The 15,615-nt window shown below is 39.1% G+C and overlaps 1 protein-coding gene across 6 annotated transcripts in view; it reads left to right on the top strand.

Moving 5' to 3' along the window:
• ptprfa (protein tyrosine phosphatase receptor type Fa) overlaps positions 1 to 15,615 on the top strand; it is a 264,589-nt gene that overhangs the window by 94,385 nt on the left and 154,589 nt on the right. For all 6 annotated transcript variants that reach the window (XM_053683707.1, XM_053683708.1, XM_053683706.1 and 3 more), the window contains exon 2: positions 11,907 to 12,059. In XM_053683707.1, the coding sequence (XP_053539682.1) occupies positions 11,969 to 12,059 (91 nt within the window). In that variant the 5' untranslated portion in view covers positions 11,907 to 11,968. The remainder of the gene's footprint in view (positions 1 to 11,906; positions 12,060 to 15,615) is intronic.

The following is a 15,615-nucleotide window of genomic DNA, read 5'->3' as shown; positions in this document are numbered from 1 at the left end:
ATGATACCATAATTACTTTACGATACCATTTTACTTAGCCCCATTGCATTATCTAGCCTGCTTTGTACGTATAAACACCTTTGGCAGCAATTACAGCTTCGAGGCTTCATGGGTAAACCTCTACAAGCTTTGCTGTATTTGGGCAGTTTCGTCCATTCCTCGTGGCAGATCCTCTCAAGCTCAGTCCGATTGAATAGGGAGCATCTGTGAACTGTCATATTCAGGTCTATCCACAGATATTTTATGGGGTTAAAGTCTGGGCATTAGCTAGGCCACTCAAAGACATTCAGAGACCCAAAGCCACTCTAGCATTGTTTTAGCTGTATGTAAACATAATACATCTGAACTCCATTTGGAGTGCCTTAGCTAATACAATTTTCAATTATATTTCACCTTGTTTCATTCACTCACAGACAAAATAACTTTTAACAATGTACATTTGTGTCCATTAGAGAAAACAGAGCCAATACATTCGGCTCCATCGTTGCAGTATTTATTTATTTATTTATTTATTTATTTATTTAGTTAGTTAGTTTCATTTTGGATTGACCAGAACAAAAGCATTATTAATTTATGCACAGTTAAATTTTTTTTAACTATTTTAAGGCTTGTAGTTTACTGTAACTGTAAACTAAATTCCGCTGACCCTTATTATAGATATATTTAATGAATATATATATACCTTCCCCATCTATTCAAATATAAGGCTTATTATTCAAATGTTTTCAATATTATTCTTTTTTACTAGAGACAAATTCCTGAAATTTGTAGTGACAGAACAGACATTGTTTAACTATCTAAATATTTGTAGGTTATTGAGTTTTTGATTCAATCAAGTGAAAAAAAGGATTGAGTATTTCTAGTAGAGTAACGAAAACAAACAAGCAAATAGATAAATAACATCCTGTATTCTTGGGCTATGCTGCAAGGACCCTGGAGTTAGAAGCGTTCACTACCTTTTAGTTACATTAGTCTTGGACCGCAGTACAAAACTAAAGAAGTTAACATGTCTTGGTTGATTGACTACATTTATGATAAGTAGAAAATTGTATAACATGAATTTTTGCTCATACTGTTCCTTTATTCCGTGACTTCCCCAGAGAGGAGAACCCAGTGCTCTGATACTTTCATATGTGAGAAGGGAGTATTGGGTTGTGCAATTAGAAAATTCCAATGTAGCAAGACAAATGGACAAATAGAGATTTTATTCTTAGGAAGAGTTTTTTTTTTTATGTTTAATTATTTACCTCCATTATCCCCTAAACTCAATTCATAGCCCTGTTGTTTATCACTGCTTTGCTATTGTTTTAGATCTCTCTCATTACTCTGTGTCATCAGATGGGGATTGATATCAAATTAATAATTAAGCCTACCTCCATTTTATATTAATCTTCTTCACCTTAATTGTATGTAAACCATTTTCCCCTGGTGTCAGAGTCCCACTTAGTCTTTATTTATTTATTTGATTGGTGTTAGGAGTTAGACGATATGTAAACATGTCAGAAATTAGTGAAATGTTTTCGTCACTCGTTTGGCTTCACCAATAAACCTGTTAAGCAAACATTTACAGCATGTAGGAACGGAGTGAGGCAGCTGCCAGAGAGAGTGGAGGAGATTTATGCGCGTGTGTGTATGTGTGTGTGTGTGTGCGTGTGTGTGTGTGTGTGTTCCATGTAGCCTGTTCTCGTCACCATTTTTTCTGCCCTTTTTAGTGCGATTGCACCATTAATTTTCCCGATGACACTTTATTCTATTATAACAGCCTGCTCCCTCTTGCTCTCCCTCCCTTTCTCTTTCTCTCGCTCTCTGTTTATCCTTCTCCATCTCTTTCTCGCGCTCTCTCTCACTTGTTCCCACCTTTTCCTTTGGACGCACGATCCTGAGTGAAAACTAAATTCATCCTCTAGCCCAAAGCAGCGTGTTCAGACGAGCTCCCTGATGTACCATACAGTGCAGAGGAGATGGGTATCTGTTCCTCAGGATCAGATCAAGGTCACGTTTGTCTGCTTCTCCTCCATGTTGTTGATGGTGTTTGTTAACGCGAGCCGTGCAGTTCTGATGGGTTTATTAGCTGTACACAACTGGCTTGTACAATAAATGAGGTTGTATAAAAGGTCTGTAGATTCGGTCAGGATTATGCAGTGGTACATTATCAGAGATGAGCGTGTTTAACAGTGTGTGTTCCATTTCTCTGTAAAAATGACCACACGCAGCTTTTTCGCAGCATGAGGACTCGTGAAAGAGTGCAGTGCATGAATTGGTTGACAAAATGTAATCAGTTTGGATGTATATGAAGAATCCAAGCAGTAAGTGCCATATACTGATGTAATTCATGTACAGTAAGGGGCATAACCTGGCCTGAGCATTGGGGAAAGAAAAATATTTCTTTAGCCCCAAATAATTCTCCATGTGGAGTAGTTTGTCAGTACATAACTGTAAAAGAAGACGGTAGTGTTGTAATTTTGTATCTTCAGTGAACGGACACGAGACCAATCAGACAGGGTTTACAGGGAAATATGAGGAAATACTCTTTTCTTATTGGATGACTGGTTGCAATTCTGCCAAATGCTAGCTCACACAGTCAGTTATTGTGAGGGGAAAAATGGATATACTGTATGCCAATTTGTTTTTACCAGTAAAGGGATTGAAATTGAAACACTAACAACCTCTGATGCTGAGAAGGAAAACAAGGTGTGTACACGTCAACATGAGTTCCAGGTTATGTGAACATGATATGAGCAGAGCATAAGGAAAGATAACATACTTTGCATGGGACTGTAGCAGCTAAACTCATACAATGATAGCTTAGTTGTGCCTCCCCTTGGCTAGCGACTCCAAACTAACCTAGTTTTATATCTTATCGATCTGGTAGTCCTGCAAACACCTGAGGCAAATTTTGTGATAAATCCAACTTTTTCTCCAATTTTCACATTTTTGAAGCAATTAGCCCGTACATGCAAGAAAAAAAAATGCATGGAAACAGTCTATTTAGAAGTATGTTTTTAAAAGTTTTTTGATAGAGAAGAATCTGGGCTCAGCTCCGGATGATTAACAGTCCAGCTAAAGCCTCTGTGTAAAGGTATGGAAATTTGCAGCGTAGTTACACAAAGTTTCCACAGGAAAACAATGTTTAGACATCATCATCAGTGCAAAAATATGAATTTAATAAGGAGACATTAAGGAAACACATACAAAAATCACCGGTGAATGCACTATGAGTGTCCTGATTCATATTGGAAAGGTTACACTCACATACACATACAGTGCACATGCATATAGTATATATTTGTACGCTCACATACATGCACATTAATCTCACTGTCCTTATAAGGACCTTCAATTGACATCATTATTAATGCAGCTAATTAATGTCATTTTACACCCAAATCTAATCCTACCCGTAATCTCCATAACCAAAAGGAAACCTTTTAGTTCTTTTGTTATTGTTTTTTCTTTTCCTTCACAAATGTCCCCACAGGTCAAACCTGTCAGATATTTCTATCCTTATAGGGACATATGGTCTCCACTAAGACACACACACACACACACACATATTGCTGCAGGCACAGATATCTCACTCAATGGCATGACACTTGAAAGGCACAAATCTAGCAGGATTGTGTAGCTGGAGGGGCTAAGTGGAGGAAAGTGATGCACCTGGCTGCTACTCATGAGCTCTATTAGTCTCCAACATGGAGGTGTGTGTGTGTGTGTGTGTGTGTGTGTGTGTGTGTGTGTGTGTGTGTGTGTGTGTGTGTGTATGTGCACGTACTCCATTTTAAAATAAATAGGATTCAGACATCAAATGGACATCCCTGTAGGCGTGGCCGGCACCATTACTTAACTTCTCCCTTGAATTGACTCGTTCTATGTCTCCTTTCTCTGGGTCGGATGGATGGAAGCAGGGATTATGAGGAAGGAACGCACCCTGAGGAAAGTGTGTCTCTTTATGGATGAGATGCTCAGCACTCGACTTCCTCTCTTCCCATCTGTGAAGAGAAGATATCAGCCTTCTTGCACTCAACCCTTGAGCTATAAACGCTGCACTAAGACACAGAGCTGAGGAGAATATTCACTTTTTTAATAAGAAATTACCAGTTATTGTTTGCCTTTAATCCAGAACTGATACTGATGCAGAGCTTCATATTTAATAAGTGTCCCAGCTTAATAAAACCCTATTTATTATTAAAGAAACACTAAATACTAAATACTAGAGACAGAAAGTCATACATTCGTCTATCTATAACTGTTTAAGATTATGTGTAATAGTATTTATTAAAAGTCAACTCTCATCACAGTTCATATCCATATTTATGTAAAGTGTGATGGAGCCATTAGATTAAATGTAACAGCTGTTCTTGAATAGGGATAAGATGCAGAGGTCCAAACATTTCATTAACTTCACACATTTTGGGGGAAAAAAGCAAAATGGGGGTCAGTTCTAGTTATTAATTTGTTCTCATAACAGACCTTAGTATGTAGTGCTTAAATTATTTGATGCTAAAAGCTACAAGATGAAAACCCTAATAAAATGACAAAAAGCTAACTTTAGCTTTTCATTAAACACTTATGTTCCCTGCAAAATCCATACATCTATCCATCTGTTTTCTGTACTGCTTATCCTATGCAGGGTTGTATGGGAGCCTGGATCCTGTCCGAGGGAACTCGGGGCACAAGGTGGGGGACACCCTGGACAGGGTGCCAACCCATTGCAGTTCACAAACACACACACATTCACACACCACAGACCATTTGGAAATTACAATCAGCCTATTACACATGTCTTTGGACTGGGGGAGGAAACCCGGAGTACCCAGAGGAAGAGCATGCAAGCTCTGCACACACAAGGCAGAGGCAGGATTCGAGCATCCAACCTCAGAGGTGCTAACCACTAAGCTACCATGCCCCCCCCCCCCCCCCCCCCCCTCCAAAATCACATCACATTAAAGCATATATGGCCACATTCAGAGTTAAGCATACATAGTGAGGATTTAGTACCAAAATTTCACACATAATATCACAGAAATAAAGCACTCTTCAGAAGTTGCATGACAGTTATGCATGTGCGCATTCAGGAATGAATTAATAGTACTGTCCCTTTAAAGTCCATGAAAAGGGATTTTTTTTTCCCCTTACTGGACAGCATCTTAATTAGAGACATCGCATATCCCAATGACATGATGGTAAAATTATCAACAACATTTAAAGAGCGCTGTAAGTTTAGGAGATGTGTGCTCTGTCACCTTGTCCTTCCAACCGCTGGCACATTTTCTTTACAGGAGAGTGCATTAAATCAACAACAACAACAAAACTAGATAGACACCTAACCCTAGCTATTCATTAAACCATAATGCTTCTTTCAAAACCTCATCACATTTAGACATTTAGTTTGCATAATGTGTGTCTATAATTCCATTCTGCTTCACCTGTAAACCCCATGTGCTGAATAAGTAAATGCTAAAAAGTGTCCATAAATGAATGCACCTATTATCCCAATCGTTCATAGGATGCTCTTGAGTGCTGTGAGTTACAGGCCATTTTCCAGGGAAATTTTGGACTAGAAGCTTTATCCTCTCTCGGTCTTTCAGCCTTGGCATTCATTTGAAGTGAATGTCTCATTCAATTTGCCTGCAGCCAAGTACGATGGTAATTCCTGGTATGGATGCATTAACCTCTATTTTGTGGGATTTAAATGAAGTGGCTGGAGCTATAACTGAAGAAGAATAATATTGACAGGATTAAATAAGCTCTTCACTCTCCGCCCTTCGGCTCCTGTTTTATTTCATTTACTTAATTGAATATTGAACATAGCTGGCTTTTTGTGTGCTGAATATCAAATGTCTATATTAAGCAACTACTGGTACAATCATGCAGATGTTAGAAGTGCATTTTTATTAGCAGTTAACAAGCATGTCTTTAATTGTGTGTGAGAATTTTCTATCACTTGGCCTACAGCGCAGCAGAAGCAGCAGCTATGTTTAGAAATGGATTTTTTTTTTCTCTTTCTTTTGAGGATTATATGATTATGCATTACTCGGTTAGTAACAAATGTTGAAGGCCTGAATGAGCTTTCCGAAAGCAGTTGTCACTCCATAATCCAAATCCAATGATTTATTAGAGTGCGATATTCAATCAGAGAATCATAAGAACTGAGTTTACACACCCTTATACCTTCATAAATATAATCTCTATAATCCAACAAGCTCTGCCTACATTCTTTCAAGTTCAAGCTTTATTGTCATTTTAATCATATACAGCTGGTACAGTACGCAGTGAGACAAAAGAACTTTCCTCCAGGACCATGGTGCTACATAAAACAACACACTACCCGCATGAGACAACACAGAACTAAATAATATCTACACATTTTTACATAAAGTGCACGTGCAAACGTGTGCTTACAGTACTACTAAAACAGAACAATAGGCACAGTAAGTGACAGTGTATCACCGACATATGTCCAAATGTCCAACATAATAGGTAGTCAAAAAGACCACCAAGTGCAGCTCTTTGGTGGCATTCGCACTTTTAATGTTATGTCGGATCAGTGTACATTACAGCACAATGAAAAAAAGAATTTCACTGTGCTGTAATGTACAGTGATCAGCCATAACGTTAAAAGTTAGTTTAATGTCTGCCGCTTCACCGGTTGTCCTTTCTTGGACCACTTTTGGTAGGTACTAAGCACAGTATACCAGGAACACCCCACAAGACCTGCAGTTTTGGAGATGCTCTAACCCAGTTGTCTAGCCATCACAATTTGGCCTTTCAAAATCAAATTTGCTCAAATCTTTACGCTTGCCCATTTTTCCTGCTTCCAACACATCAACTTCTAGAACTGACTGTTCACTTGCTGCCTAATATATCCGCCCCTTGACAGGTGCCACTGTAACGAGATAATCAATGTTATTCACATCGCCTCTCAGCGGTTTTAATGTTATGGCTGATCGGAGTATATGTGACCTATAGAGAAAGCAGAACTTTTGATACGAACTAATGGCCTGGTAGGACTAACACACACAGGAATATGGTGTTCAGCATTATTCTAGCATTTCCTCTTGGTGAGACAGTGTGAGAGTCCTTGCCATCTGTGTGGAGATGTTAGCAGAGATTTGCAGCTGTGTTGTACATGCTCTCACATACTTGCAGTCTCTTGCCTCTTCTCCTTTATGCTCTCAACAGATGCTGTGGGATCTCCAGAGGCTCACTCACTATGGTGTACGAGAGCATGGTGTGTGTGTGTGAAAACCGCAATTGTTAAGTCCCTCCTGAAAAAGAGCAATCTGGATAACACGGTTTTAAACAACTATAGACCAATATCAAACCTTCCTTTCATAGGCAAGATCATTGAAACGGTTGTTTTCAATCAGCTGTACCGATTGCTATCCTCAAATAGGTATTTGGACAATTTCCAATCTGGTTTCCGGCAGCATCACAGCACAGAGACGGCTCTCATAAAGATAATTAATGATATTCGGTTAAATACGGATTCAGGCAAGATAACCGTGCTGGTATTATTGGCTCTCAGTGCTGATTTTGACACTGTCGACCACAATATACTCCTAAACAGACTGGAAAACTGGATAGGGCTCTCTGGGACGGTCCATGGCTGGTTCAGGTCATATCTAGAATGGAGGGGTTTCTATGTGAGCTATGAATCTGAGTGGACATCCATGACGTATGGAGTCCCACAAGGCTCAATCCTTGGACCGCTGCTGTTCAATCTGTATGTGCTCCCACTAGGCCAAATTATAAAGAGGAACCAAATTGCATACCATAACTATGCTGAAGATACCCAGATCTACCTAGACCTGTCGCTTAATGATTACCACCCCATAGACTCCCTGTGCCAGTGCCTTGAAGATATTAACAGTTGGATGTGCCAAAACTTCCTTCAGTTAAACAAAGACAAAACAGAAGTCATTGTATTTGGAAACAAATATGAAAGTCTCAAGTTGAACTTGTATCTTGACTCCAGGGGTCTAAATACAAAAAATCAAGTCAGGAATCTTGGTGTCATTTTGGAGTCTAATCTAAGTTTCAGTAGTCAAGTGAAAGCAATAACCAAATCCGCCTACTATCACCTCAAAAATATAGCGAGAAGTAGGTGTTTCATTTCCAGTCAAGACTTAGAGAAACCTGTTCATGCATTCATTACCAGCAGGGAGGATTACTGCAATGGACTTCTCACTGGTCTTCCCAATTAGACAGTTCAGCTCATACAGAATGCTTCTGCCAGGATTCTCATCCGAACCAAAAAATCTGAGCATATTACTTCAGTCCTCAGGTCTTTACCCTGGCTTCCAGTTACATTAAGAATTGATTTTAAAGTACTATTACTATTTTATAATAGTAATTAGAATGTTCCCATATTAAATATTCATAACACATTAACTGTCTAACAATTTCGTTAGGGTTTACAGTATTATCCCAATATAAAATTGACTTAATAGCAGAATACTAAGTATTTTTATTTTTTTTAAAAATGTATTTCCCAGTCACAGTAACTCATTGCCATGCCTTTCAAACATTTATAAAAGTCTCATCCAGTGCATACAATTATGCTATTGTCACCCATGAAGACACCCATTGCTTTTTCAGATCTGTCTAAAATATGGACCTTGAAAACATGCTTTATACAAAATGAGGCAGAGCTAATCTCAGGAACAGAAATGCTATTCAAGTAAGGCAGGGTTACACTGTATGATTTCTGGCACAGGTTTTGCTGCCACAGACTAAAATCACACATTGTTAAAGAACTCTTTTTTTTTATTAAAATCTCAGGAAAGCAACCAATCTTATCAAAAGGCCACCAATAGCAGGATGTGAAACTCATGGCACAGCTACAAATAAAATAGTGGCAATGTCAAAACATAATTAAAACATGCTAATGGGGAAAAAAGATTACTTCAATACTTATTACTTCAAGCTCACTTTGAAGAATGTTTTGTTTTTTTACGCGAGTCACTAACACTGATTGGCAGATTGATGATGTAAGCAGAACATAATAATTTTACTTAATTGCAGATATATTGTTGGAGGATTTTCCTCATATAATCTGACATTGACAACACATGTTCTTGTGCAGTCTGTTATAGAATTTGATGTAAACGGGCTCTATTCAATTGGATTGCATGGGTGGTGACAATAATAATATTGTGCCTGTTGAATATTTCAGTGTATCAGCACATGACTTGTGAATAAAACACTTTAGGGCACATAGTCCATCTCACACACAGTACAGTATCTCACAAAAGTGAGTACACCCCTCACATTTTTGTAAATATTTCATTATATCTTTTCATGTGACAACAGTGAAGAAATGACACTTTGCTACAATGTAAAGTAGTGAGTGTACAGCTTGTATAACACTGTAAATTTGCTGTCCCCTCAAAATAACTCAACACACAGCCATTAATGTCTAAACCGCTGGCAACAAAAGTGAGTACACCCCTAAGTGAAAATGTCCAAATTGGGCCCAATTAGCCATTTTCCCTCCCCAGTGTCATGTGACTTGTTAGTGTTACAAGGTCTCAGGTGTGAATGGGAGCAGGTGTGTTAAATTTGGTGTCATCGCTCTCACACTCCCTCATACTGGTCACTGGAAGTTCAACATGGCACCACATGGCAAAGAACTCTCTGAGGATCTGAAAAAAAGAATTGTTGCTCTACCTAAAGATGGCCTAGGCTATAGGAAGATTGCCAAGACCCTGACACTGAGCTGCAGCACGGTGGCCAAGACCATACAGCGGTTTAACAGGACAGGTTCCACTCAGAACAGGCCTCGCCATGGTCGACCAAAGAAGTTGAGTGCACGTGCTCAGCGTCATATCCATAGGTTGTCTTTGGGAAATAGATGTATGAGTGCTGCCAGCATTGCTGCAGAGGTTGAAGGGGTGGGGGGTCAGCCTGTCAGTGCTCAGACCATACGCCGCACACTGCATCAAATTGGTCTGCATGGCTGTCATCCCAGACGGAAGCCTCTTCTAAAGATGATGCACAAGAAAGCCCGCTAACAGTTTGCTGAAGACAAGCAGACTAAGGACATAGATTACTGGAACCATGTCCTGTGGTCTGGTGAAACCAAGATAAACTTATTTGGTTCAGATGGTGTCAAGCGTGTGTGGCGGCAACCAGGTGAGGAATACAAAGACAAGTGTGTCTTGCCTACAGTTAAGCATGGTGGTGGTAATGTCATGGTCTGGGGCTGCCTGAGTGCTGCCAGCACTGGGGAGCTACAGTTCATTGAGGGAACCATGAATGCCAACATGTACTGTGATAAGCAGATCCCCTCCCTTCAGAGACTGGGCCGCAGGGCAGTATTCCAGCATGATAACGACCCCAAACACACCTCCAAGACGACCACTGCCTTGCTAAAGAAGCTGAGGGTGAAGGTGATTGACTGACCAAGCATGTCTCCAGACCTAATCCTATTGAGCATCTGTGGGGCATCCTCAAACGGAAGGTGGAGGAGCACAAGGTCTCCAACATCCAGTGGAAGAGGACTCCAGTGGCAACCTGTGAAGCTCTGGTGAACTCCATGCCCAAGAGGGTTAAGGCAGTGCTGGAAAATAATGGTGTTCACACAAAATATTGACACTTTTGGCCCAATTTGGACATTTTCACTTAGGGGTGTACTCACTTTTGTTGCCAGTGGTTTAGACATTAATGGCTGTGTGTTGAATTATTTTGAGGGGACAGCAAATTTACAGTGTTATACAAGCTGTACACTCACTACTTTACATTGTAGCAAAGTGTCATTTCTTCAGTGTTGTCAAATTAAAAGATATAATCAAATATTTACAAAAATGTGAGGGGTGTACTCACCTTTGTGAGATACTGTATGTGTAGCAGCAATACCAAAGGTTTGTGCACATGTATTGTGAGCAATGTTGTCTTTCCAGTAAAGAGCTGCATGTGTGATATCAGACTTCACCAATACTACACATCACTCCGAATCAGTGCAGACACATTGTAAATATTTATACAGGTCAATTACTATGCCACTAGCTCCTGCTAATCTATATTCACTTTTGTCTGAGTTTTTGTGTGAAATGGCATCTGTCTGCTCCACGATAAATGGCTAATTCAATAAAAGGTTAGCGTTTTGCACTTATCTTGATTACATTTCTTGGTTAATAGGCATGAGAGGCATTGTAATCATTCACAGTGAGCGAGACAAAGGGGGAGGTGTCACCCAGAGGTCATAACCTTCAGAAAACACCCCCATTAGTACAGGCAGGTCCCTAAAGGCAAGGCCAGCTGTGTTAGAAACACCCACGAGAGCCATTCCAGATCCAAGTGACTAAGCTACACTTACACTTAAAGCACTTTATTTAATTCGTGCAGTGACATCATTTGGTCCCAGGTTTGTCATTTGCATGAGCTTGAGAGATGTCATATATTGTTTAACATTACAGTAAATATAATAAGTAAATTAAAGTATTCAGCATCCCCAGTTAGTAGTATTTCCATTATTTTTTTTAAAGGTTAATGTTCCAAAACAATTTGGTTGATATAAGTCAAACCTATTTTAGTAGAAATACAGATGCTATCAGATCTAAAGGTAAATGCTTAAAAGAAAGAAAAAAAATCATCTGATTGATCAGAAGGTGTTGATAAATTTCCACAATCGTTCTAATATGTTATTGTTTTGTATTAACAGCTTGCACAAGGATTTGTATGGCAGAAGCTCAACATGAACTGTTTTTTTTTTTTTTTTTAAACATGCGTAATAATTGATATGGTGAAGTTTTCTGTGAGTCCCCAGGTTAGGTTCGGTTACGTTAGGAGAGATTGGAGGAGGATCTGTTTATAGCTGTTCTAATGTTATCGATAACAGGAAGTTGTATCACAGACATTGAATGTGTGTGTCTCTGACGCTTGTTTGTGCCTCTCATTCACAGGTGCGTGTCGATGCTGCGGTGAGCTGCTAGGAGTCGAGGTGTGTGGAGTGTGAGCTCAGGTCATGGTGCCACATCACACACGGTCGTCTCGTTTCCACAGCGCGGCCAGCCTGCTGCTGCTGCTCGGACTCGCTGCACATATACGGGGAGACAGTGAGTACCACACTACCACACACACACAAACACACAATTCAAACTAATACAGGCACACAGACATGTACACAGTCTCCTATGCACAAACAGATTCATCTAGTTGTGTGTCTACATGGAGGGAGCATTAGTGTGTGTTAAGAGTGCTGAAAAATGACAATCTCCTGCTGCTGGCAAAACAAACTCAAATAACAGACCTTGTGTTTGTGCAGTGTGTTCTCTCTCAGCAACGCTGCAGAAACCCATTTCCCACACACACACACACAGACACACACTGTTTAGTATGGAAATGTGTTCAGCAATCAATGTGAACATGAGTGTGTAAGCCAGAGAGAGTGGCGCTATGGAAAATTCTCAGTAACCCTGCTTACATGTTTACACACAGCCTAATAATGTGATAATCATCTGACTGATAGTGCAATCAGAATAAACACCTTCGTACACACACGTCTAAACCCACTGAGGTCAATGTGCATAACCTTTCTCATCTGAAGAGGTGCATAATTATTTTAATAATGCTTTACATGGAAAAATCGAAGTCTGGTTATTTTGTATGTACCAGGTTCTTTAGCTGGACTGTTAATTATGTGGGGCTGAGCCAAGATTCTTCTCCATAAAAAAAAAAACTTTTAATTGTGCTTCTAAGTAGACTGTTTCCATGCATTTTTTTTTTTCTTGCATGTGAGGGCTAATTGCTTAAAAATGTGAAAATTGGGCAAAAAGTTGGATTTGTCATAAAACCTGCCTCGGGTGTTATCATTGTTAGCAGGACTACCAGACCGATAAAATATCAAACTTTTTGGATATAATATGAGACTAGGGTGGTTTGGTGTTGCTAGCCAAGGGGAGGCACAACTAAACTATCATTGGATGGGTTTAGCTGCTACAGTGAAATGCAAAACACTCATATCGTGTTCACATAACTTGGAACTCATATAGACATTTACACACCTTGTTTTCCTGCTCAACATGAGAGGATGTTAGTGTTTCAGCTGCATTCCATTTACTGGTATGCAGCGGTAGGTATATCCATTCTTCCCCTCACACTGACTGTGTGAGCTAGCATTTGGAAGAACTGAGAGCTGTCAGCCAATAAGACACAAGTTTTTCAACATATTTACCTATAAACCCTGTCTGATTGGTCTTGCATGAAGATACAAAATCATAACACTGCCGTCTTCTTTTACTGATGTTCAATTATGTAGTGACAAACCACTCCGAGTAGAGAATTATTTGGGGCTAAAAAAAAATCTTCAGGGCTACAGCCCCAAATGCCCAGGCCATGTTACGCCCTGGTACATACTGCATGTTTTAGCATCATGTGGTGGCTTCACAAATATTCTGGTACAGAAACACATTAACATTTCAAACTAGAATGAATCAGGATGCACTGTTTTTGTTCAGTAAACATTTGGAGTACTTTTTGCTGGGGCAGATATAATGAAACACTTGGTAAGAGGTGTTTGGACACACAGCTAATATGGCAAACTAACATTAGCTAGTTCTTACAGTTGTTACTTGTTGCAGGAGTCATACATTAAATGCCACTGTAACATTTAAATAGACATTAAATTGACAGCGTACAGGTTAACAGTGAATATATAACTATACAGTTTATATAAATGGTTTGGATTTGGATTGATGGAAATGTCTGCGTGTAAACATACCTTGTGAGGTAGATGAATCTGAAGGCAAAACCAGTATGGAAATGTTATAAGCAATACCACTTTTTAACAGAAACATAGTCATCTCTGGTGTTTGCTTGTTTAGTTCTGCAGTTTACCTTCCACGCTAAGGTATCTAACACATAAAGTAAGCTCAAAGCCACCAGTATAGCATGAGATTGAGTGCTGATTTTGTCATTATGGGTACAACCCTGCAGGTCACTGCTAAATCTGGTAAATTACAACTTAAAATCTTGTTACTTAGTAACTAGAAATGTGGTGCCCTGTCTTTGTTTTAATTGGCTAGAAAAAACTATCTTTACTTGAATAAATTGGAATTATTTGGGGTAGATTTGGTAAGCCATGATTAGAATTTGTTACAAATTAGCCTTATGCAAAATGACATAGAAAAACAAAAAGTATCAATTGACATTATTAGCAGCTAATTAGCAACTAACCATGCTAAATGTCTTTTACTTTTCTTAAAAATATATCTTTTCCAATCCCAAATCCATGTATTAAATAGATAAACTAGTTTTATTTGCTTAAACATGGTGCTGGTGAGTCTAGTGCATTATGAGTACATCTCTGAAGTTTTATCTTTCATGCTACAGTACATCTGATAGTTTTGGGGGGTGGGGGGTGGGACAGCCTCTTGCTAAACAACACTTAAATTAATAAAAATAAAAGTATTGAAAGCAGCATCATTAGTACACATTAGCAATTTAGCATGCTAACCTAAATTTCAGTTACAATTATGTGAGCTAGTAATTCTGCTTAAACTGTCATTTTAATGTTCAGCCTAATGCATTCTGCCTCATTATATGGTGATCTAATGCTAGTAAATTGCATGGAGTTGAGTCTCCAATTAGCACCAAGCTTATTTCTGATAATGAAAGTAGCTTGGGTAATAAAAACATAACCTGATAGTTTTGTACCAGTTCAATGGTAGTTATAATAAAGATGACGAAAGCTTGTGTTATTTTATCGCGTCCCTGACCTGTGAACATTGAACAACATGTCTGAATCAGCATGCACACGTCACCGACATTTTATAGCACCTCAGATTGTAACACATTAATAATTCACCAAAAAAGCCTGCAGTCACAAACTCTCATTCTGTTCTCTTTCACTTTAATTCACTTTAATCTCTCTCTCTCTGTCTCTCTCTCTCTCTCTCTCTCTCTCTCTCTCTCTCTCTCTCTCTCTCCCCCTGCTTTCTCTCTCCCTTTAACATGACTGTACATAATACAACATTGCCAAAATAGCAGACCTACAGTGACACTATTAACAAACAATATATAAAAAATTATAATATTGATATCACTAGTAACACCAGTATTACAGATAATAAAGGTAAGGGTGATCACTAGTACTAGCAAGAACAGTAACAATAATAATAACAACACAATAACAATATGAATCATTTTTATTTTTATAATACTTAATAACTATTTATATAGCACATCCATCCATCCATCCCTTTTTTGTACCACTGAACTCCTGAGTCCAGCCTGGCCTCCCTAAGAGCCTTTGAGTCTGGGGAACCACACACACACACAAACAAACAAATATATATATGTGTGTGTAATGCATCTCCCTTGGGTTTCTGATTCCATCAGGCCCTAATGTGATCTAAGCAAAGATTAATTCCTGACAACAGACCTAGACCTAAATGGATAAAGGAGCCAACTGTGTCAGTCTAAATACATTAGTGTACTCCTAACCCTCTGTGTGTGTGTGAGTATGTGTGTGGGTGTGTGTGACATAATTTGGCTTCTAGAGGATCTAATAAAGTCCAGTGGGCACATGGTGAGGTATGAGGGGTTTGAGACAGGACTGATCTGAAGTGTCTCAGTGCATCAAAGTGCAATTTACAGAAATAGAAATGCATT

The sequence above is a fragment of the Ictalurus punctatus genome, chromosome 11, assembly GCF_001660625.3.
Source record: "Ictalurus punctatus breed USDA103 chromosome 11, Coco_2.0, whole genome shotgun sequence".
Taxonomy (NCBI): Eukaryota; Metazoa; Chordata; class Actinopteri; order Siluriformes; family Ictaluridae; genus Ictalurus; species Ictalurus punctatus.
The sequence above is the reverse complement of the archived record's forward strand: the minus strand, read 5'-3'. Positions and strand labels throughout refer to the sequence as shown.